The sequence below is a fragment of the Orycteropus afer genome, unplaced genomic scaffold (genome assembly GCF_000298275.1).
Source record: "Orycteropus afer afer isolate SDZICR_OR568_19922 unplaced genomic scaffold, OryAfe1.0 scaffold00013, whole genome shotgun sequence".
Lineage (NCBI taxonomy): Eukaryota > Metazoa > Chordata > Mammalia > Tubulidentata > Orycteropodidae > Orycteropus > Orycteropus afer.
This window is the reverse complement of record NW_006921600.1, coordinates 23636184-23661064: the sequence shown is the minus strand read 5'-3', so window position 1 is coordinate 23661064 and position 24881 is coordinate 23636184. Positions and strand designations below refer to the sequence as shown.

Sequence of the window (24881 nt, the reverse complement as noted above, 5' to 3'; positions counted from 1 at the left end):
CTTCCATCTGGTTCCCTTCTTAAGGCTGAACTTACTCCTTTCCTTGCCATTGGTGGCCTGCCCATTCCTTTCCTACTATGGACAGCCTGACATGTGGCTCCTTACCCACTGGTAATCAGAGCTTATGTTACAAACTCTTTCTACTGTGCCCTGTGACACTCCTACCTTCCATAGGCCATTCTCTCCCGTCCAAGCTCTTGCCACCAGGCAGCCTAGCATCCCACTGATTTGGGCATATCACTGTCATTGGACATCTTATTCCTAAAGATCTTCAAAGAATATTAAAGGAAGCCCTTGACTTCAAAGGATTAAATCAGCCCTTTCTTTTATTCAGACTTCTGAGAATAACCTGCTACTTTTTAACTCCCATCTGTTGTGAATCTTAACCATACTAATCCAACTTGAGACGATGCAGTCTTTGAGCACAGAGCAGAGCTTTCCACGCCTGGACCCTTGGCTCACGTCTGTGATCTGTTACCGACTGACTCCCTGAGCAACCTGTTACCCAGCATGGGAATAAGTCCCATCATAGAGCAGCTGAGATGTAATTTTGGCCAACTTGCCCATTCCTCAGAGAGGTGACATAGCTCAGAAAATGATTGGAACCAAAAATTCTACTTCTTGTTTGACATAAATTCATACTCACCAGTGACTAATGAATGGAGACTATAAAGCTGCTTCCCCAGTCATTTGGGACTTGGAGCCTGTAGCAAGCAAAGGGAAGACCGGTCACTACCACCACCACTAACAACTAACCCAGCTCTGCCTGACCAACCCCTCACCAGCCTGCCTCTGTCCTGAAGGCCTACTACTGGAGGGAGAGCAGCTTGCTGAAGAACCTATGGGTATCTCAGAAGAGACAGCAAGCCAGCTTCCCTGGTGACCGCCCCCGTGGTGTGGTGGGCCGCCTCTTCCCCTACAGTAACTACAAGCTGGAAATGGTTGTGGTCAATGGGAGAGGTGATGGGCCTCGCAGTGAAACCAAGGAGTTTACTACTCCAGAAGGAGGTAGGTCTGCCCTGTGACTCTCCAGGGTGGGGCAGGATGAGGGGAGGCACATATCCATGGGCCTGGAGCACTTGGCATGGACCGTGCAAATGGACCTCTGTATGATCTCAAGGAGCCGGTGACCTACAAGCTGAGCAGCTCCTGCCTTCTCACAGAGCAATTCATCGCCAAGGTGACCTGCCCTGACAGGAGGTTGTATCTCAAGAGAAATCCTGTGCAGTCTGCTGACATAATTCCCAGCAGGCTATGCAAACTGGTCCCCAAGGGCACTGCAAGACCATTGGTTGCCCCACCACCTCCTGAGACTGAAGGTTGCATGGTTCATCCTGACCACCAGAGGTGTCTGATTTGTTTCTCGGCACCTAAGACCATCAGAGCCCATGGGTGAGGCAAACAGTTAACACATTCAGCTGCTAACCAAAAGGATGGAGGTTCTAGTCCACCCAGAGACACCTTGGGAAAAAGGCCTGGTGATCGACTTCTGGAAAACCAGCCCTTGAAAACCCTGTGGAAAACAGTTCTACTCTGAGGTACAGGGGTCGTTATGAGTTGCAGTCAACTTGACAGCAACTAGTTTTAAGACCATCTTTAAGAGCTTGTTCACCACTGTTACCAAGAAGCTTTCCTTGTGATAGCTTCATACTAGATTGCCTAGATATAGCCCCTGCCTTCTGCAGGTTTATGGTCCAACCTGGTGCTCGGGTGCAGTCACCCATTCCAGGCCTATCCATTTGTTCTTGCCAATCCTCTTATCAGCTTTAATTTGCTTGCCCTCTTCTGTTTTCTCCTCTCTTCCTGCTTGACTGTTGTCTTCCCCCCATTTTTCTTCTCTTTTCTACTCTAATTTGTTCCTCCCTCTTGTTTTCTTCATTTCTGTCTTTTCCTCCTCTTTGTGTTGGTTTTCATGATCAGTGTCTCCAATCATTCCTGCTCCTCCCATCCTTTACCTTTGTTCCTTCTTGGGTTTCTTTCTCCTCACCCCGAACCCAACAATCTCAGCTCAGAAGCCTGGGACTGCTGCTTGGACCCAGTGGTGAGAGTCCTTGTCTGAGGACTGGAAACTACCTACCTCAATATGAAATAGCCATCATTGGTTCCCTGCCAGGAAATAGCTCTGCCCAACTACGAGACATCTGGAGGTTCAGAGCCTAGCGTGTCAAATCAATGAATTGCTAAAGGAAAACTTGATTTACGTTTTCTCCATTTACACAACCGCGTCCAAGCCATTCTTGTCCTCAAACCTTGGGGGGAGGGCAGGATAACAAGCTGGATGGGGCAAGGGGTTCTGGTTTAGCAGCTCTCCAACACGGGTTTGCCTTCATACTTGTGCTTTGTTTTTCGTGTTTTCCTCATCCCCTCTGCTCCCTCTTCTCATCCCCCCTGCTCTCTCCTCCTTCCCCAAGTACCCAGTGCCCCTAGGCGTTTCAGAGTCCGGCAGCCCAACCTGGAGACAATCAACCTGGAATGGGATCACCCGGAACACCCCAATGGGATCTTGATTGGATATACACTCAAATATGTGGCCTGTACGTCCTGCCATTCTCTTTCTTGGGATAATCTGGAAATCAGAAACCCCATTCTTACTGCTTTTCCTGAGAGATCGAGATAGAGAGTCCATGAGTGCAGGGAGTATTACATGAGGGGTGGAGAGGGCAACGTGGAAGTTCCCTCATGGAGTTGGGGAAAGGGCCAGGCAGATGAGACCCAATTTCCTTACACAACTCTGCCTGCAGTAAACTTCTAATCTGATGGGTGAGACAAAGGGAACTTCTGGTCAAATGAGAGTGAGAACCCTGCCCCTCCAGGGATCTTAAGTCTCCAACAGCTGGTGGAGCTTCCATCCAGTGGGGTAGACAGAACATGTGCAGGAGCTCATGTGACAATCAGAAGACACCTTAAAGTCTCGTATATGATAAGGCAGTGACTCAGTCAGGAGCCTGGCTAAGGAAAACATCAGTTACCTCATGGGAGCTGCTTCACCAGCCTGGAACAAGAGTGTTAGCACATTTGAAAAACTTTATTTTCTAATGTAGGTGATGTACCTCCTTGGGAAGTTCAAAGGGCCCAGTGTGGTGGTGTTAACATTTTAATAGCCAACCATCAACCTTGTGCTTGTATGCTGTTCTGAAAAGATCTCTAAACTTGGCCCCTTTGAGGTGTATTGAATAGCCCCATTTAAAAAGGAGGAATTAACTATCAAAAAGTCTAGTGGTTTTTCCCTAGTTCTGTTTGAAAGGAAGAAAGGAACTCAAGAGTTTTGTCCTTGTTGAAAAGGCTTGGGGACTATAACCGAATCTCTCCAAATCAGCCACATAACTTTGCAGTGAACAAGAGATAATGAGATCTGTGGAAACATATTAATCCTGCTGTGTAATCAAAGAGCACTGCCTCTGAACCCCAATTTGCCATCCCTCAGGTCTGTAAGATCTTTCCAGCAAAGTCGGGGAAAGCTTTAACTCTTTTCATCTGTAAATCCCATACCCCATCCTGGTAAATGTCTCTAAAGTTCATTCCACTTACCATCTCTCCCCAGTTAATGGAACCAAAGTAGGAAAGCAGATAGTGGAAAACTTCTCTCCCAATCAGACCAAGTTCACGGTGCAGCGAGCAGACCCCGTGTCACGCTACCGCTTCACCCTCAGTGCCAGAACGCAGGTGGGCAGTGGGGAAACAGTCACAGAGGAGTCACCAGCACCCCCGAATGAAGGTAGGTACATCCTTGCAGCCTATGGGAAAAGGTCCTGCTAATTTAAATCCTTAGGGAAACACTGAAAACTGTGCCTGGCTTTCTGGCCTCCCAGCCTCCAATGGAGAGAAAATGAGGCTACAAGTCCTCAATAGGCAGGAAGCCATCTTCGTCTCCTGGGAGGTAGGTGCTGGCCTTAGATCTGGAAACTGACATCTTAGACTGTTGGCATCAGACCTGGGTCCCCACTTTGCCTTGACTTGCACAGTTATTTAACATCTATGATCCTCCCTTCTGTTCTAAGGAGCAACGTGAATCCGTAACTGGGATGAGGGAAAGCATTTTGGAAGCAAATATGGAAATGGACTCCAAAGAATAGTGGAAATGTTCACCCATTGAGGGAGGCAAGAATATTACTGAGAGTGCCCCATGGAGGACACTTCTTTTCCCAAGGGGACATGGAGCCAAGGAGGCAGGAGAGACTGCCATGATAGAAGCCACGTGCTGGGATCATGTGTAAAGCAGACACTGTAGTCCCTCCCTGCAGCCTGAATTGATTGATTTTTCAAGCTATGGAGAGGAGTGAGAAGTTGGGAAATAGTCCTTTGCCCATCCAGCTTCACTAAGAACAGATGAGTCCATCCCCTGGGTCCTGGCATCTTCTAGCAGCATAGAAGCCCCCACTGGAGCATCAACTGCCTAAAAATCCCACCAGAGGGAGCTCTAAGTTCACTTACACTTCGGCAGGCTTCATTCCTGATCAGGCCTCCTGGGTACTTCTCGGGGATGTGAGACTATAGAAGCCCTATGGAGCAGATTCCCGTGTGAAAAGGGAGAGGGACCCCTCTGCCTCTCCAGAGGTATACTGATCTATTTAACAACCATTTTTTGGATACCTACAATGTGAGGTACCAAGCACCGTGCCATAATCAAGGGGTACAAAGGTAGTAAGAAATTCACACACAGTGCAGAAGGGGAAACATTTGCAAAAATACCTCATTGAAGTTCAAGGTGAGAAATGTTATATCCAGATGAGGAGTGTGTAGTGGCTGTGCAGAGGAGGTGGGATGAATTCTGTGAGGGAAGACTTCAAAGAGGAGGTGACATGAGGAGGGACCCTCAAGGGTGACAAGTTATCATGTCCAGTGCTTTCTCCAGAAGGTCAGGTCCTGTGCCTGATCCTGGCTCATATGGGCCTCCTGAGAGTCACCACTCCCACCCTGCCAACCCAGGAGAGCATCAGTGCTTCCTTCACTGGGGTTGTCAGTCTGGTTGCCTCTGCTGCCTTACCCCAGGCTCTCAATTCAGCTTCATAATCAGCCCTGTATCACTCCCCAGCCCCACTCACCCCCCTTGCCACCCAACAGGCCATCAGTGAGGCTGGGGGAAGAAAGAGGAAATGGATGGGAGTTGGTGATAGGCTGACAGTCCTTTCTGCACCCCTCTCTGGTCTTATAAACCCAGGAATGAGTCATATATAAGCTCCCCCTTCTGATGTGCCTGATGCATACCTATTACCAAAGAGCCAGCCAGGCAGGGATGATGCATTTTCGTGATTACTAAATTCTATAAGGGAATATGCAGAGAAAACCTCTGCAACCTCTTCTTCATCTCCACTCCAGTATAGAAAATCAGATAAACAAAGCCCCATTGACCAGCATCAGTGACCACCACAGAAAATGTTCTGAAGCCTCAGGGGGAAAGAACAAAGAGTGGCGTTCTTCTCAACTTAGTGATTTGCAGCAAATTCAGGAATTTCTTCTAGGACTCTGAGTCTATAGTTGGTTTCTTATTTCACAAAGCACAGCTGGTGGGAAAAAAATAGGGCAGCAGCAGACCAGGACTGGGGCTTCAGGGCTCCATTTTATCAGAGTTCCTTGACCTTCTAAGCCTAAGATGATGGTGGGAGGGTCTCACTGAATATACTCCTCCTCCCCTGCACACCCCAACACTGTTCAGTGTCTTCCCCCTGAAGATGCTAGAATCTCCTTTTGACTGGGATTGGTGCCCTCCTGCCTCAAGGGCATTATGCTCTCAATTTCTGGCACCATAAAAGGTTATCCAGCCTGCTTCACAGAAGTCACACTGCCCAGCCAGGGCAGGACACACCCTTGGGGGAAGTGCTGGAACATAGCACTCTGGGTGGACTGTCACCACATCACCTCTTCAATGACTAGACCCTGAATAGAGGTACAGCAGAATATATTAGAAAGAAGAGTCTCCAAGAACCAGGGGCAAAGGTTTCTGCTGGAACATGCTAGACTCCAGTCGAGTTTAACATAATTCCTGAACAGTTTCCATCCTCAAGGCAGGAGGCCCGCACCTGGCCACACCCTCTGGGCCAGGTTTAAATCAGAACCTTCCCTGATTGCGTGTCCTGTGGTTTCACCTATGCCTCTGTTTTCTCCTCTCTTATCTTTTTCCCTCTCTCTGGCCATCTTGGGTGCTGTGTTCTGAAGCTACTCCAACCGCAGGTACTGTACCAGCAGCAGAGGTAATGGGCATGGCATGGGGCAATGCAGGTGGAGGCCAACCCAGCCAGGGTGGAGCAGGAGGGAGAGGCTCAAGATAAAAGCATGCTCCAGGCTCACTCTTTCAGCGGTTGGGAGGCCAGGCTACCAAGGAGGATGTGTGTGGAGGATGGAGCTACAGAAGATCAAAAACATTCTCCGTTTCACTTATCATTTGCCCTCACATCCTACTAAGAAGGAGGTTGACTAAGAAGGCATCTCCTGCTCCCAAACACACACAGGCTCCAGACCTCTCTGGAGCTGCAGTTTTCTCTAAAGCTAGGGCATTAGCCTGAGCCCCTGGGCCCTTGCCTAGGATTGTCAGCTCCGGGTGGTAAAGGCATTGAAAGAGTATTCACAGCCTCTGGGCCACCAGCTATGCCCCCTAGAAGGACTGCTGCACCAGGAGTGGGGGCCCCATCTCCTGGTCAGGCTGCCACCCCTGAAAAGGTGACCTGCAGTTAAGTACACTGTGCATGCTGGCCTTGCATGCTGCATGGGAGCCCGGCACCACCTCTGCTGTCTGCGGTGGGCTCTGGGTCTGTGAGACCCAGCAAGCATGTCCTTGGACAGAGGTTCCAGGACCTGGAGTCTCAGTGGACCCCTCACCCCTCAGCAACCCAGCCCAACTCTTTAGTGTTAAGAACAGTCTCCACTCTAGGGGTCTGGGGTAGGGGGCAGTGTAGAGCTACAGCTGAAATGAGGACTTGGACCGGCAGGTCCTGGCATATGAGATGACCTGCTAACCAAGTTCCTCCTCTCTGGTCCTCGTGCAGTGCATTTGAGGAACATTAAAGGGCTCTTTACTATGGAAGCCTATCCTCAAACTGGAGAAACTAGGCAGGGGATTCCAAGAGACCCTGCCCTCCTCTTGAGCTCTGTCTGAACCTGAGTCTCATCAGGAGGAAAATGGAAACTGGGCTCACCCTGGCAGAGCAAATGCTGTGGGGCAAGGACTCACCAGAGCCTCCTTCACCCCCAGGTTCCTAGGACACCAGAACCAGGCAAGGGCCCTGAGTTTTATGAAGAGGCTGCTCCCTTGCCTAATTTGGTTCCCTCCCACCTTCACTGATGTACCTCCCCACCATTTTAGGTTGATTGTCTTTCTTTTGCACATTCTGCTTCCTTCAGTTTGTATATTCTTTTGCCAGTCAGCCGTGTGGGTGGTGAGCTGCGATCACCCTTACCTCCCCCAGTCCTCTCCACCACCTGAAAACCCAGGCTGGTCAGGGTCCAAGGCCTCCACTCAGGGTTTCAACAGCCCTGCTAGGATGTGAGGCAAGAGGTTGTCTTGGACCTGGGCCCCTTACCATGTCCCACTCTGAGTGTTTCCCTGACTTCCTGGTTAGGGTTTCATAACAGTCCATTCTGTAGCTGTTCTGGCATGTACTCAGCGTAGCCTAAGGCTTAGGAGGTGAAAAGCAGGGAGGACGTTACGGGAATCAGCTAGAAGCTCACTGGTAAAGCAGCTCCCGGTCCACCACCCCTTTCTGGCACCCTGGAACCCAAGGCAGGTGGGTCTGCAGCAGGGAGTCTGCCTTGCTCAGTGGGCATCTGGGCCTGTCTGTGCTGCCCTTCTTATGAGTGACAATTGAGAAAGGATAAGAAGTACAATTCCAAAACCCCATTTCTGACCTCCCATTTTAAAAAGACCCAGACTCATCTTGTTATGCAGAATGAGCTAAGGGTCTGTGTCCATCAATCAAATGTATTTCCTAGGCACCAGCTTCCACTTGACATGGTGGTAGAGGCATACGACATGTTTTTATGAAGGAGATATGCTGATGACATCAGCTGTTTTCAGCTTTAAATGTGTAAAGACCTTCTGCACAGTCTGCAGGTGCCAAGCCATGGAGCTCAGTCACTAACTCTTTGACATGGGCCTGGAGTCCCATGCACTGTTCCCTTCCCCCTCATCCTCTGCAAACCTAGGCAGGTTTCTCCCAAAACTGATCTGTTCATGTCTCACCCGATGAAGATAATCCCTCCCATCCATCCATATCTGCCATCTCTTAGGACAGCTACCCATCTGTTCCTACAATCTGTGGTTTGGCCAGGGTAGTCCATATGCCATGTGGACACTTTTGGACTGAACCTTCCATCTTGGAATGTCTTGGAGCTGCTGTCCTTGTCTTTGACTCAGTAATGTCATTCTTTGCAATAACCTGCCAGTTCAGCGAATATTTGGTGGGCCTTGCACCATGGCAGGTTCTGAAAGATTAGAAAGAGCCATCTCATGCTATGGGTGGAGGAAGAATTGTCATCTCTTGTTTCAGTTTTCTCCATCTTCTATTTGGTGGTCCCTGAAGGCCTGATAAGAGTTCTGGTGGCAGAGTGGTTAAAGCATTCAACTCCTAACCAAAAGGTCAGTGGTTCAAACACACCAAACATTCTGTAGGAGAAAGATGAAGCAATCTGCATCCATAAAGATTTACAGCATTGGAAACACTATGGGGCAGTTCTGCTCTGTCCTAAAGGGTTGCTATGAGTTGGAATCAACTCAATGGCAATGGGGGGGGAAGGCCTGGTGGGGAACCCTTGGTCATGGCTGAGGTGCCTTCCAGTGTGCATTATGTTGCCCCTGCCTTCTGGATCCAGCCCACCCTGAATACCCCTTAGGCAATGGAGAGTCCCTGCTCCTTCTCTTAGTTGCCTGGCTGGCAGCTTCCACTGAGCCCTGACTAGTTGTACTCCCTACCTGTTCCTGTTGTGGCTAGAGATGACATCTTAGTCCATAATGTATCTGCCTCACCTGTAGTCCACTCTGCTTATAAGCCCCATTTCTGGACCTTATTCTTCTTCCATCCTCTATGCCACCCTGCCCAATGGGTTGAAATAATCTGAATCTACTTTTATCTGAGCAGTAGAGAAAGTCTTCCCCATGGTAAACTTGTCTTCTCTTTCCCATCTATGACACCTCACTCAACCTGGCCCTCTACCTCTTCCCTCAGAGTCTTTTCTTCTTACCTCTTACCTCCCTGTCTCTCTGGCAGCCTTGTCCAGCCTTAGGGTGAGAGACACGCTAATGGAGTGGGCCAGATAGAACAGTGGCTTGCCAGCTGTGATTGTAGCTCCAGCAGCAGGCATCACCAGGGGAGGGTGTCTGGGAGGTAACTGCTTTCCTCTCACTCAACTCTAGTTCCCTCTCACTAATACTCTGAAGCATTTCCAGACAGAAATGCAACTAGATAGCCATTGTCAAAGAGAAAAGTGTCCTTCATGTCACACTTGGCAGAAGTTACTGTCAGAGAGAAAGGACAAGACCATCAGAGTCTTTCTCAAAGTCATTTTTTGTTCTTGTCTCTGGCCACCAGAGCCAAGTAAAAAGCACGCTCTAACCAAGCCTCCCTCAACAGCTCTGCTTCTCGGGCTACTCACTGGGAGGCTGTGGAAAGCGTGTGTGAGCTTGAGGCTGTGGCCTTGTGCTAGGGTATTGGGGTGTGAGTGTACATATACGTCTACTTGTATGAGCACCAAAGGGCCATGTGAAAGTGTGCCTCACTTTGTGGAATATTGGTTTTGATTCAGAGGGCCTGAGAAGTACAACAGCAAGCTGAACACATAGGACAGAGAGCCCAGGTCCTTGCACTGCACCCTGTGGGACGATTTCAGTTCAAAGGAAATATTTCCTGATAATGCCTTTTAGATAATGCCACGGAAGAGCCAAGGGGTCCTGCGAATGTTTCATTTGCCAGAAATTATTAGGAAATACATTATTGATGAGGAACTAAATCAAAGCAGTTCTGCCTAGACAGACAAAATGACCTCTCACAGTTCCTTCCAGCAAGACAAGTCTATGTGTGTCCATGGCTACAGGAGCCAAGGGCTAGGCCTGGGAAAGAGCAGACCTTTCCCTTGTAGGTCTCTCAGTCTTTTCTCTCTGTGTGTGCACACATGTTTGCATCTTGTTGGTTAAGTGAATCCCCTCATGCTAAATATCTATAACACTGAGTTTATATCCTAGGCCTGGAGCCACGTTAGACTGAATATATCCTTGATTAAAGAATAAGGGAGGGAGAATTATCTCCACCCTCAACTCCTACACACCTTCCTGATACCTGTGAATTGGCTGGGGATTGAGAAATATAGTGCTGTCATTGGCTTTGAACTTGCCCAAGAATCTCTGGAATGTAAGGGGCATAGTCAGCTGCCCAGTGTGACTTCTGTGGTCAGCACCCTCAGGACCCAATAACACCTCTGATCTTACAAATAGGAAGTCAGCTGGAACATTATCTCCTTCTCTATGAGGGACTTGTAATATGGAGGCTCAGGGGAATGAAAAGGCTTTTGTTGGTCAGGCTCTGGTCAGGAAGGCTTAGGAGCTCTTAATTATCCCTGAGAAAAGCTCTCTGGTAGTTCTCTCTCTGATGTCCCTTCCTGTTCTTGCTCCATTGTGGAGGGTTGGGGATATTATTTTCCTAAACTCCTAGAAATTTGAGGCAGGGTGGGATGTCCCTATTCTTTGAAAACTAGAATTACCTACTTATGTCTTATGGTCCCTGCCTCCTGCCCCATTAGCATCAACATTAGAAAGTGGACTCTAGTGAGATCACAGGAGATGGAGTACAAAGGAGAGGTCTCTCTCACTCTCTCTCGCGTGCGCACTCTCCCGCTCTGATCTGCCCACATCATTCTTTTCACAGCCATAGCTTTTGTTAAGTATTGGAATTGGAATTGGAAAATAAGGATAGGGTGACCCTTTTTAGCTTCCACGACCCCTCTATAGAAGGCAAGAGGGCCTATGGCAAAGTTGTCATAACAAAAAAACATAAACTCACAGCTGTCCAGTCAGATCTGACTCATAGTGACCCCTTCCTGGGTTTCCGAGGCAGTATCACTATGGAAATAGATTGCCCAACCTTCCTTCCTAGTAGTGGCTAGGGGGTTTGAACCACCAGCCTTCTGGTTAGCAGTCAAAAGCCTTAGGCACTATGCCACCAGAGCTCCCAAAGTTGTCATATATATAGCCATAGTTACCCAAGTCTGACCAATATCAAAGAGTAGCTTTGAATGGAAGATGGGGAACATGAGAGAGCTAGTGTGTTGAGCTGAACCAAATGAGGATTTATGCAGAAAAGAAGCCCACTGTGGCTTCTTTTAATGGTATTTGTCAGCTGTGGGTTGGGAAGGTGGTGCAACCAAGCACAGACCATGAACTGTGATTCCACCTAAGCCCTTTCCCACATTCTACTACAAACAGAGAGAACATAGGGTGCCTGTACCCCAGATGTCCTAGGGAGAATGTTTTACTAAAAGTCAGGGTGTTTGTGGAATAATTATGGAAGAGCCATCATTGGGCAAAGATGAAGGGAGGGAGGAACGTAGGAAAGGAAAGAAGTGGGGGGCAGGCACAAGAAGAGGAAAGAGATTGGGGAAAGGGTGAGAATGGAGGCAGGAGAGGTTGACTTGTAGAGCAGTTTGATTTGCAAGGCCTGCCTCGCAGAGTCGGGATTGTTCTCCCTTTGTAGTCTTGTTTGGGTGGCTGTTTACCTCAAGCAGATGTGACAAGGGGTAGTTTTATTTGGAGTGAATGATTGGGTTGCTGAACAGCTCCTCGGGAACAGCAGGCTGGCCTGTGCTCCTGCAGGACAGGACCCAGCCATCTGCCCACCTCTGAGGCCGGGGCTCCAGGGCTGGACTGAGGGGATATTGATTGGGCCTGTGTCTGGGTGTCGCTTGGCCTGGGGTTTCATGCTGTCCCCGGGACTGAGTGATTTGGTACTCATCCCATGCCCATTCTCATCCTTGCCCGTGGCTGGGTGCATGCTGGGTGCTTGGAGCCACACAGACCATGAGAAGAAAATGAAACACACACAGGGCTTCATTCTCTTCCTTGTACATGGTTGTGTTTTCTCTCACAGTGGTCCATTTGACCCCATCCATTATGCTTGGGGAGACTTCTGATCACTAAGCTACCTCTCCACACCGGGCTGCCTGCATTGCACGCGGGGTCCGTGAGTCCAGGCTGGGGACAGCCAAACCGACCAGACTGGCTGTTTTACATTTTCCTCTCAGCTGCTCCCACACTGCCCCCGACTACTCTGGGTGCGACAGGTGCTGTGAGCAGTACTGATGCTACTGCCATTGCTGCCACCACCGAAGCCACAACTATCCCAATCATCCCAACTGTCGCACCTACCACCATCGCCACCACCACCACCGTCGCCACAACTACTACAACCACTGCCGCCACCACCACTACCACGGAGAGCCCTCCCACCACCACCACTGGGACTAAGATACACGAATCCGGTACTGCGTGCTGTCCGTGCTCCCCTAGTTCCCTCCTGTCCCTCCTTCCCAGTTTTCTCAAGAAACAAACCTATAGGCTTACCTAAATAGGAGGTGGGGTCTGAGATGTGTTTACCAACACGTCCCTTTGTTTCTCCTTTGGAAATTCACACATAACTGTATTCTGAGTCTGGTTGCTCAGAGGCTCCAGAGCTCCCCCTTCTGGTTGAGCCTTTACCACTCAGTACCCCTCATCCTAGGAGCTCTGGTAGCATAGTGGCTAAGGCACTTGACTGCTAACCAGAAAGCTGGCGGTTCCAACCCACCAGCCACTCCTCAGAAGGAAGGTTGGGCAATCCTACTTCCGTAGTGATACTGCCTCGGAAACCCAAGGAGGGGTCGCTATGAGTCGGGGCCGACTCGACGGCAAACAACAACAACAACCCCTCATCCTAGCCTTGTACTCTGTGCTTTAGCCGAAGGGTCACCAGTGCTCTGTGAAAGCCAACCTCCTCAGGCACACAGTTGGGGTGCCTCCAATCACATCTCACATAGTCAGCTCAGGGCTGAGCCCTCCAGAAGGGAGAGAACTTGGGAAAAGAAAGAGGCCTGGCACTGTACAACTGGCTAAGACGGCTTCATCTGGCCATGTCAGTACCCAGCCTTGTAGGTAGTCAGACGGGTTCATGGGGTGGGAGCAGTTGTCCGTGCCACACAGCTCCCTTCCCAGAACTCTGCTCCTTCCTTGACCCTCTCCCCCCGGGAGACTTTTAAAAAGTCTTACAGACTTTAAAAGTTAGTGCTTCCAGGAAACGGTATTGCCAACGAATTCTATAATGTCAAAGGTGCTCCATTACTCTTTCTACACATATTCCCCGTGGCCCAAATGCACACATAGAGGGAAATTGCAGCCATTCCAGAGGCTGGTGTTAAGAATTATTCTCAAGGCTAGTCTCCTGAGCCCAGAGAATGGGCTGTCCCTGTGTAATACAGCCAGGCCAGAAAGCTCTGTTCTTCGAGCATGAAGAGACCCCTTGGGAATCCAGCAGTACTTCTACAAACCAAGCATCAAACAGCCTTTTATTGCCACAGACCGGAGGGTCTCTAGCTTAGTGAGGCATACACCAGCTGTCCAACCAGCGTGATGCAGCCAGTGAGGCTGGCAGGAAGCAGCCAGAGCTCTCCTCCAGCAGCTATAGAATTGCAGGCTGTTGCCCTTCACTAGCTGTTTCCTGGGCAAGTTCCCTATCCCCTAGGTCTCACTGCCTCCCCAGCCCACTCCACGGCTCTTCTCTCACCTGAATAAGGATAGAGACTTATGATTGGTACGTGTGAGAATTTTTTAGACTCAATTACATGGCATTAGGTGATGTGTAAGGGAAGACAAATCTGTAACTGACGTTATGCTCCCCAGACCTTGAAAACACCGCTTTAAAGGTACACTATCTAGTATTTAGACAACATAAACACTTTAGGAAAAAGTTGGCTGAAGAAAAGAGACTATTAGAAGCTGTCATTAGCAGTTTGGTGATGTATTCTTTCAGGCCTCAGTGAGAGATCTTATGCATTAGAATGGGGCTTGATGTCCTATGAGTGCTTCATGTTCACAGAGGAGATGCACAAAGAATGGAGAAAGGAATGGATTTTGCTCCCTAGCAAAGAGTTACTTGCCCTTCAGAAAGATCACCCTTGTTGCCACATAGGGTTAGCCCCATGGACTCCTCCACCCTGAGTCTGCCTGTATCTGAGACCCTGAGGAGGACCTGGCCATGCCCCTGATTTTATCCTCAGAGGTTGGGCACATCCCTCAAACATCCAAGAGTCCCTTAATGTAACAGAATGACTCTGCCATCCAGATTTTTTTAATATTTTTTCATCTGTAATGTGTCTTAGGACAAAATACTTTGTCAGTTGACTCTTCTCAGGGGGAGGTAGGACTTTTATTTGTCTTTAACTTGTCTCTTTCAAGGAATATTCACTAATTCTCACATTCTGGGAGTCCATAAATATCCCCTCACTTCCCTTTTTTGTTCTTATACTTCTTGATAACTCACTTTCTTGGTCCTCTTTGAAATTTTCTCGTTCACTTGTCATCTTGATGTCTCCTCATGGCAATCCCTTCATCCAACTGCCACCTCTAACAGAGTTTGGCTTCCCATTACTTGACATTGTTTCTAAAAGCACCTCAGTCGCCATTACCCTTCAGACAGCTGGATTTGGGTCAGTATTATCTTAGTGGCCAAACTGTTTAAACCCAGGTTCTCTGGCTATTTCCAGAGCTGAGGGAGAAGAAAATCAAATCCACAAATCATGACTAATCATAATTAAGATGATTAGCAAGAGCCATGAAATTAGCAAGAGCCATGAAATTTCAAGGAGCTGGGATTTGAGATGCCTTAAAGCAGCCAGTACAATTGAAACATCTGGCAGTCAAGTAAAGAAGCCTACCTTCTGCCTGACCCATGGAGACCCCCCAAGGTGCCATCGGTGGAAGCTCTTTCTTGTCTCCTCACCTAACATGAATCATATTCACCTGGGGCAACTGGTGGCTGACAAGGTTGTAGTGGAGAAGGCACTTCTTTGAAGTGAAGACCAGGAAATCTTTTATCACTTCCCCAGCCCTGCAGACTCAGTCATGTGTCAAATAGATAATGAATAAATGCATCACCTAATATACTCTATTCATTTATTTTTGACAAGTGAGTTGGTGACAGTACCCCCTTGCATGCTAATAAAATATACAGGAGCCATACTTGTAAAGTCTTTGAAATACAAGGCTTCATGCTAGTACTCCACTATTAAACCTTTGCTGGGAAATGGGGTAATCAGACTTCTGGGACACTTGAAAAATGATTACATTTGAAGATTAGTGCCACTCTCCTGTACACAGACTATGGTTTCAGACAGCACGACGGCTTTGATAAAGTAGCTCCCAGCTCATAGGAACTAGATAATTAATGTCCTCTGTATTGCGTGAAGATCAAGCCTCCAAGCCTATGTGGTGCTGAGAATCTAACAAAGCAGGACTCTTCTGGTATCTGGACCACTGAGGGTTGGATGTCAAGGAATTCTCTTCTCTTTGTCCCACCTAGCCCAAAAAGAGGGAGTGCAGGGGTTCATTCATACTGTCTCTAAGTGGGACCCTGAGATTCCAGACCCCATGTCACCTTAGACAGTGTGAGGCTATTTTCCACATAACTCAGGCTCTTGCTGTCCACGAACATTCCCAGGGGCCCCTCAGATCAGGGACACCTGTCAGGATCACTGTTCTCATCCTGTCCCAGGAGCCCATTAAGGCTCTCCTTTGGTTGGTCCTGCCTTTCCTACAAATCCCACCATGTCTCTCACTTGGCTTTTTAAAGCTAGCCTCGATCCTTCCTGCAGAACTTCCATAGTTGAAGGGGAAGAGGCTGTCCCGTCTCACCCACTCTGTCAGCTTCTGGCCAAGGAAGTGTTTTCCTGGCCCCTTTCCCTACACTGTTCTAATCTGTGACCAGGATGCTAAAACGGAAATAAGTCCAAGTTAGAGACTCAAATGCTATATATAGAAACCCACTCTTTGACTCCTAACCCACCTGTGTGGACGCGTAGACCGTTTGCTGCTTTTCCTCATATCGAGGTCCTCCTGAATGCACCAGCTCATGTCTAGACTGCTCCCTCTGGCCTGGCCACAAGGCTGCAGCTTAGAGCTCTGTCGGTCCCTGTGCAGTCATTGCGGACTCTGTCCTTTCCTAGCAAGAGTGTGTGTATGTGTGTGTGTGTGTGTGTCCGTCTCCATGTGTCCGGTGCTACCTTCCTCACCATCACTAACTCCTCTTCTAACCCATCTCCCAGCCCCCGATGAGCAGTCCATATGGAACGTCACGGTGCTCCCCAACAGTAAATGGGCCAACATCACCTGGAAGCACAATTTCGGGCCCGGAACTGACTTTGTGGTTGAGTACATCGACAGTAAGCATTGCTGTGTGGGTGGTGGCGGTGGTGGCAGTGGCAGCGCGAGTAGTGGTAGATACCATTAAAGAGGTCCTATGTACTGGGGGAGCTCTGGTGGCATAGTGCCTAAGGCATTTGACTGCTAACCCAAAGGCTGGCAGTTCAAACCCACCAGCCACTTCTCAGAAGGAAGGTTGGGCAGTCTACTTCCATAGTGATACTGCCTCGAAAACCTAAGGAGGGGTTGCTGTGAGTCAGATCCGACTCAATGGCACTGAGTTTGGTTTTTTGGTTTTGGTATGTACTGGTGGTGTGGTACCTAAGGCATTTGACTGCTAACTAGAAGGCTGGCAATTCAAACGTCCCAGCCACTTCTTGGAAGGAAGACTGGGCAATCTACTTCCGTAGAGACACCGCCTCGGAAATCCAAGGAGGGGTCGCTATGAGTCGGAACCAACTTGGCAGCAGTGAGTTTGTGGGGTTTGTTTGTCTTTTTTTAAGTATATACTCCCCTGGCTCAGAGAGCCTTTTTCACTTGGGTTAATTTTGGCTTGATGAAGTTGATATGTGCTCAGGTGGCAATGAAGTGGGAGGAGGGGCTAAAGGAAAAGAGCTACTAGAGCCATTAGCAAAGGTCTAGGTTTGCATGTGCTATGGCCATCCTCAGCAATGGGCTCTTCCTCCATTGCCTGCCCAAGCTCAGGGTACTGAATAGCCCCTAAGTGAGCCTCTGCTCCGGTCTCCTGAACTCAGGATCTATGTGTTTTGATGTTTCCACTAGACAGAGTGGCCAGGTTCCAGGCTTGGGGTACAACTAAGTTTTGTTCCCATGGAACACCAGTGCCCCAGTCTGAGACACTGATCAGAGTTCTTTGTCTCAGAGAACTGGTGGCTTTAGCTGAACTGATCACTGTTTGCTGGATCTCAGGATCCCGGGTATAGATTTGTTACACTATAGAGTGTGGTCAGGACATCTGTCTTCTCTAAGTGGAGTTCCCTGTTCCTCAGGGGTCAACCTGACCCCTTTGGCCTCTTTAGCATGTACTCTAAGCAATTACCCAAATAAGCCAGCCAGCAGAGATCCACCTAGTCTAGCCCACTTGAAGAGGTCTTAGGGAACAGCAAAGCCAGCTTTTAATTCTCTGACTGGAGGAGGGATTCACATCCACAGAATTCATCATGCCTAGTTTGGTCCATACCAAAATAGTTGTGGCTCCTATCATCACCATCACCCTACACTCCAGATGCACAGACACAAGCTTTGCCCGATGTGTGAATTAGCCACATGGCTAGAAATGGGATGAAAAAACAAGAGTGAGAACCAAGAAGCAGAGACCTGCTTCATTTCCAGTCATCATTAGGGACTCTCTGACCCTCTCCAGAAAGATCCCACATGGGAAGTCAGTCACCTCCAGGGTAACATGACTGACATGTTGAGAGTTTAACAAAGTAGGTCATGATCCTAAGACTGAAGTGAGCAAAGAAAACTTCAGGTCCTGTTATACATCCAGGTCATCAGCTAAGAATTAGCATTATGTCCAAGGGCTTGGGAAGCTGCCTGGTAACCTCCTGGTCTGTGCGATGGATTGGACCTGTGGTCCCCTGGACCATCACACACACACCCTCCTACCTTTGACAGGTGACCAGGAACCAAAGCACTGTCTCTCCAGCTCCAAGTGCCTAGCCATAGGCTGACTGAGGTTTCTGTTCCCCAGGCAACCATACGAAAAAAACTGTCCCTGTTAAGGCCCAGGCACAGCCTATACAGCTGACAGACCTCTTTCCCGGGATGACATACACGTTGCGGGTTTATTCCCGGGACAACGAGGGCATCAGCAGTACCTTCATCACCTTTATGACCAGTACAGGTGAGAGGGGACCTGGCCTGGCCATCCCCGACAAGCATGGGGCATCTCATTCTCATTCTCAGCTTTCTGCTTGTCTCTGCTCTCGGAGAGAAGACTCATCTCCACCCCATCCCCAACCTTGCATGGTGGGTCTCTACTCCTGTTATACATCAGTCTGCAGCTGCCCAGAAGCCAAGAGGAGCTGAAGGTGCATGCACAGGGGAGAGGAAGCTGGGATTCTGACCGTATTGGGGAGGAGTTGGGAGTCAGAAGGAAACAAAATGAGGACAGAGGAGAATGCTTGGCCCCTGGCTATGCTTGAAACAAAGAGCTTGGTGTCTGGGCAAAAGTAATCACTGTGTGTGTGTGTGTGTGTGTGTGTGTGTGTGTGTGGCTGCTAGAGTACAGTGCATCATGCCCTTTGCACACAAGGGCTTGCTGTCTCCATGTGGAATTAGGAGATAGGACCATCCAAAGGGCTTGCTCCAGAAATCTCAGAAACCAACCTAAAGATCAGTGCATAGTGCCTAAGGTATTTGATTGCTAACCAGAAGGCTGGTGGTTCAAACCCACCAGCCACTCCTCGGAAGGAAGATTGGGCAATCTACTTCCGTAGTGATACTGCCTCGGAAACCCAGGAGGGGTTGCTATAAGTCAGGTCCGACTCGATGACAGTGAGTGTGGTTTTTGTTTTTGGTTTTTTTTGGTTTTAGTCACAATCATGGCCATCACCTGCTGTTAAAAATTCCAGAGTGTGTGACAATTTGAGGCTTTGTTCAGATTTCATTTTTGTCCCAGATTTGTCTTAGCTTAAAAGTAGTTGGTCTTTTATAGTGTTGCAGGAGGGGAAGTAGCTCACTAGTGCTGGAATATTTGCAGCTCTATATGACCTTCATCTCTGGACAGAGAGGCCTCATCATTGTGCCAAATTAACAGGCCACCTGGGTTTCTCAGTAAAAGATGCAGGTTCAGAAATCCCTCTGCTAGTAGGGGTGGCTGGCAGTCTGGCAGCCATGAGGACACTTGCTTGTCTGAGTGTGTGTGTCTCTCTTTAAAATTGGCCAGTCTGCACAAGGTCGCCTGTATGCTAAGCCCTGGGGCTGAAGATGAGTTGAGGGCAAGAGAATGAGAGAGAAAAGGATCTGTCCCTGCTCTCAGCAATGTCCTTATCAGATGCCAGGCATTAGACATACATCACAGAAAAAAACAGAAACAATGAACTTCTGAATGTTGACTTAACATTCATTACACCTTTCCTGTGCTTGGCCTAGGGTCCCTACTAACCAAAAGGTGGACTGTTTGAAACACCAAGAGCCACCTTGGAAAAAAAAGCCTAGCAATCTGCTTCTGAAAAATCACAGCCTTGAAAACCCTGTGGGGCACAGTTCTACTCTGACAGACATGGGGTCGCCATGAGTAGGAATCAACTGGCTTTGGGTTGGGGCTTTGTGTTTGGCCTGGGGAAACTGATCTTGATATCTTGCATCTTGGGAGTCACTATCCATCGGTATGAATGTACCCACCCCAACTCTTCCACTCCAGTCCCTCCTAGTCTGATGTCCTGTCTTCCTCCTTGTCTCTGCCTGGCCATGTCTGTGCCATTAAGATGCAGGGAGTCTGAAAGTCCAGCTGCCTGTTCAGGCCTGCCACTGGCTGGCCAGGCCAACATGGGCAGGCTGTTCAAGTGAGTGGCCAGGCCCATCCTGTTACATGGGGAGCCAAGCAAGGGATCTGGACAATTGACTTAGGAGCAGATGGCTAGACTCGGACTGACCCAGTTGGGGTCCCAATCAGCTGCTCACTGGGGTGTCCATTTGATTTTGCTTCATTCCAAACCTAGGTCTAGCACAGAGGCAGGAAGCAAAGACGATGTTGAGGACGGAGTTCCATCCTAGGAACATCACAAGAGCCAGTGCAGCCTGCTGTCAGAGTCAGACTTATGCTAGGGCTAGAGATGAGTGTGGAGATAGAAAAAAAGACGAGTCCCTGCTCCCAGAGATGTCCTAATCTGATGCAGGCTATTAGACATAGAGCACAGAAAAAAAAAAAAAATGATTGAGAGAAGTTTCTGAATGTTGACTTGTGTATTCATTTCTCTCTAATCCTCATAGCTTGCTTTCAGAGTGGTAGAGGCACTCGGCACTTACAAGATTTCCCAGACTCCTTCCAGTGCAAGCTGGGGTTGGCAGGTTTATGGCTTGAGCTCTGAGTGCATATTGTTCACTTATCTCAGGCTGGCTGAAAATTGCTATGTGCAAACCACACAGGGAAAGAAAATATTTTCACTTTCTGAAGTATGTGTGTGCCTCAGGGAGCGTCTATATCCTTAGAAAATGCACACTCTGTTGCTTGTGGGTAGTCTCCAGAGCATGTCCTCCCCCCTCCCATCCCTCAGGTTCCTGTGTCTCAGCAAAGCAAGCATTTTTGTGCATTTCTGGGCCCCACTGCTGGGCATTTAGGCAACCACAGACCATCACTTTATTCCACAGGCTCAAGCATGCTGTAGTGGTTCAGGAAGGAAATGGAAGGAAACCACTAGGAATGCTAACAGGCTCTCTGACCCTACCAGAAAGATCCCACATGGGAAGTTAATCACCTCCTTGACACCTTTGAAGCCAAAGAGACCCCAGGGGCTGCAAATATACAACCCTGTGTGCCGAAAGGTCCATCAGCTCTTCCATCCTGGGGTATAGGGGGAGGGGGATAGGGCAAGGCAGTAGCATGGTGAATGCTAAGAGTGATCAGCAAGGTAGACATCAACCTGCCTCTGAGCTCAGGGAAGGGAGGGCCATTAAGGGACCAAGCTTCAGCCAGCCTCTCTGCTCTGCATGGGAGAAGCACCTCTTTAGTCAACCCAAGAAGGGGAAGTGGGGAAAGAGAGGTGTAAAATGATGCTGAAATGAGGATAGCCAGGCTAAATTGCCTTTTAAGAAATCCATCTCTGTTAGAATTGTTAGTCGATCTAGGCTCATTTCTGAAATATAATTCTTCTTCAGACTTGAGTGACTGGCCTCTCTTCCATGGCCAAATCCTACCCAATTAGAGTTAAGAGTCATTAGGACTGTCTCCCTTGCAGGTGCATAGCCCATTTCTGAGGCATAGGGGAGCAGTGGGGAGGGTATGTTGTGGAAAGCACACAAATTATGACCTCTCATCTAGAGCAAGAGACTTTTGAACTGTCTTTTGCTGTCAGGCCGGTGGGCCCAATAAGAGCATGCCATTCTGCTTCCCAGTTAGTTCCAGCTAAAGAAGGAACATGTAAATGCACCCTGGTCTTTGAATGTTGTCCAAAATCAAGTTTAACAGATTGATTAAATATGGTGTTGGCAGCCAAACATAATTGCCCTAGAGCCTTGCTGAGGTACTTTCCTCTCAAGTATCCATGTCCTCGTACCATGGGGTCATGTTGTGAGATCATCTTTTGGTTCTTGAGAAACTCAGTCATTTTGATGGTGTCTGGTTGGGCCCATCTTACTCCAGATCCCACAAAGCATTGAACCACTTTCTAGCCAATACCTGTGTCCCAACTTCACATAAAATTCTTTTACCTCTTTAGTCAAGATTGTTTGAAGGTAACATGTGAACTTCCCATGGTAGTGTCAGGAATTGATTGGGGATCCACATTTGCTTTCTAAATAGCCTGTGTTACCACTTTTCCCTGGAATTACGACTTTTTCTCTCAAGAGAAAGAGAGTCTTGTGAAGATGGCTGTCACAGTGTGTCAGAAGAAGCAACAGGAAGATGGTGATGCAAACATACAAGCCTTCCTCTCTGGAAAAGGTAGAGACCACTGTCCAACACAAGCTGGGATTATTCCTTCATTCCAGTGCCTAGATGATACAAGGTCAAGCCAATATCCATGTGACCCCTAGATGGAGCAGAAATCAAAAGTAAAGAGGTGTACCAGGCTAACATACTAAAATTAAATTGATCTAAACATTAATCTACAGATGGATACATAGGTTAGAAAAAAAGAGGGAGAGAATGAAATTGATCTCTTAGTAAGTATGCACTAAGTACTTTTTATTTGGCATCATGCTAACTACTCACCAAACCAAACTCACTGCTATCAAGCTGATTCTGAGTCATAAAGATACCCATTGCGTTTACAAGGCTATAAATCTTTATAGAAGACCACCCAGTTTTCTTTCACAGAGCAGCTGATGGGTTCAAACCACTGACCTTTTGGTTAGCAGCCAAAATGCCTAAACCACTACATCACCAGAACTCCTTATGCTAAGTACTCAAACTCAAACTCACTGCCATCGAGTCGATTCTGACTCATAGTGACCTTCATTGGATTCCTGAGGTGGTAAATTTTTATGGAAGTAGATCACCCCATCTTCCTTCCATGGAATAGCTGGTGGGTTTGAACTGCCACGCCAGCCTTCTGGTTAGTAGTCAAATGCCTTAAGCACTGTGCCACAAGAACTTATGCTAAGTACTGTTGTTGTTGTTGTTGTTATGTGCCGTCGAGTCGGCCCCAGGGTAACATGCTAAGTACTAGGGAGTGCCAAAAGATCCCCTGTTCACAAGACATTAATAGCATAATCAAAACAGAACAGTTAAATGTTAAGTTGTGGGTAGTAAACTAGGTGAAATCAGAGTTTGGAGATTGGTGTGAGTTGGAGCAGAGTTTGGGGAAGGGAGTATACTGTGCAGAGGTAAAGACAAGAAGGGTAGGGTTGGGAAAGACTGGAGAAGGGGAAGACTGGAATACCAGGCTGAAGAACTGAACCTTGATGTGGTAGGAAGTAAGAAACAATGACCTGTTCCTAAGGAAACCCTTGGTGGCATGATGGAAATATCATAGGAACGTGATAGTTCATTGCACCCACTGGCTCTGATGGGAACCCTCTAGAATGGGGCAGTGAGATAAATCTAACAGAGATTTGGAAGGAGAAATGGCAGCCTGTAGAGGTAGGAAGGAATGGTGAGGCTGCTGGCCAAGGTGGTGGAGTTAGGAGGGAGTGCCAGGAAGGGGGACAGGAAGATACATTAGTTGAAGGCATGTTGAATTTCAAGCAGATAGACCATCCAAGAAGAGCTATCAGGAGGAAGCTCTGGGCTAACAGTTGGGGAATTGGCTGAAGGGACAATGAGAGATGAAGAAAATGATTGCCAGCTGGAAAATCAAGACTGGAGTACAGCAGGTGAGGGTGAGAGGCAGGGAAGAAAGGGTAGATTTGGGAGTGATTCGCTCAGCAGTGGTAGTTGAAGCAGTGAATATATAGTAGCTTGAAGTTAGCTCATTGAAGGAATGATTAGCAGAAACTGAGGACATGAAAGGAGCTCTGGTGGTACAGTGGTTAATGCATTCAGCTGCTAACCAAAAGGTCAGTGGTTCAAATCCATCAGCCACTCCACAGGAGGCAGTCTGCTTCCATAAAGATTTATAGCCTTGGAAACCCTGTGGAGCAGTTCTACTCTGTTCTATAGGGTTGCTGTGAGTCATAACTCAGTGACAGTTTAGTTTGGTTTGGGGACATGGAAGATTAAGTTTACCTATAAAAAGGGCAATGCGTGAGCTAGAGCTGAAAAGCCTATGTTTGTTTTTAAGATACCAAAAACCTCAACATGCTTTAATAGTAGAGGGGAAGAAAATGACAGAGGAAGAAATTAGAAGTGATAGAGTTCAGGGATCTTTTTAGGAATGAGTGACCCGAGGAGGTGGGTTCTTCAAAAAAAGAAGGAGCAGCTTCAGAGGGGATGGAGGAAGCCCTACCTCTGATACAAGAGGAAGGGACTGGTATAGAGGCTGTGAGTTTCCAGGGACGTCCTGAGTGTCCATGAAGCAGGTGAGGCAACTGCTGCTGTGGGGAGAGAGGCATCTGGGTGCTCTACAAGAGTGGGAGGGAGGAGCAGTTCTGGACTGACAGCCATGGAGTTGACTGGAGGGCAATGTTGTTAGCTCCTGTCAAGTCAGCCCCCAACTTACAGAGATCCCATGCACAATGGAATGAAATGTTGCCCGGTCCTGTGCCAACCTCATGACCAGTTATGAATCTGACCATTGTGATCCATAGGGTCTTCACTGGCTGATTTTTACCAGGCCTTTCTTCCTAGCCCATCTCAGTCTGGAAGTTCCACTGAAACCTACCTGTTCAGCATCATAGCAACATGCACACCTCCACTGTCAGCCAACAGGGTGGTGGTTGTGCATGAGGTACAATAAGAGATGACTAAAAGGATTGCCAAATGGCAACAAAGGTCCAGTTAAAGTAAGACATTTGGATCTAATGGGCCTGGGTCTCACTCTTCCTCCAACAAGACTCCATGCCAAGAACAGAAAAATACAGTTATTGCCAAGGAGACCCATAGCTGGGGATTGAAGTGAGTGCTGGATAAGTGATGCAAAAAGGAAGACAGTGGGAAGTTTAGGGTGAGCAGAGGGCTCCATGGGGTCCAGACAGGGTGAGTGCACTGAATGAAGGGAAGAAAGTAGAGGGTTCATCCCCTGAGCAAATGTGAGTTGAATGTTGCCTCTGTACCAGGGGAGACAACAGCAAACCCAACACGGCCCCACTTCAAGAAGTGCAGCCTACAGGGAGATAGCTCAGGGTGCAGAAGAGTATGAAGCGTTGGACACTGGGAGGAGGTAACTATGGGGAGGAAGTGGGAGGGGAGCTGCTGCATTGTAAATTTTGGTCAATGACATGAGACAAA

At 48.3% G+C, this 24881-nt stretch overlaps 1 protein-coding gene across 1 annotated transcript in view; it reads left to right on the top strand.

The window, feature by feature from the left end:
* The window catches only part of NFASC (neurofascin), an 80462-nt gene that overhangs the window by 44036 nt on the left and 11545 nt on the right, over positions 1–24881 (top strand). The window contains exons 21-27 of the mRNA XM_007953519.1: positions 804–1008; positions 2412–2534; positions 3542–3715; positions 6154–6168; positions 12220–12456; positions 16270–16386; positions 18084–18236. Coding sequence (XP_007951710.1) covers positions 804–1008; positions 2412–2534; positions 3542–3715; positions 6154–6168; positions 12220–12456; positions 16270–16386; positions 18084–18236 — 1024 coding nt within the window. The remainder of the gene's footprint in view (positions 1–803; positions 1009–2411; positions 2535–3541; positions 3716–6153; positions 6169–12219; positions 12457–16269; positions 16387–18083; positions 18237–24881) is intronic.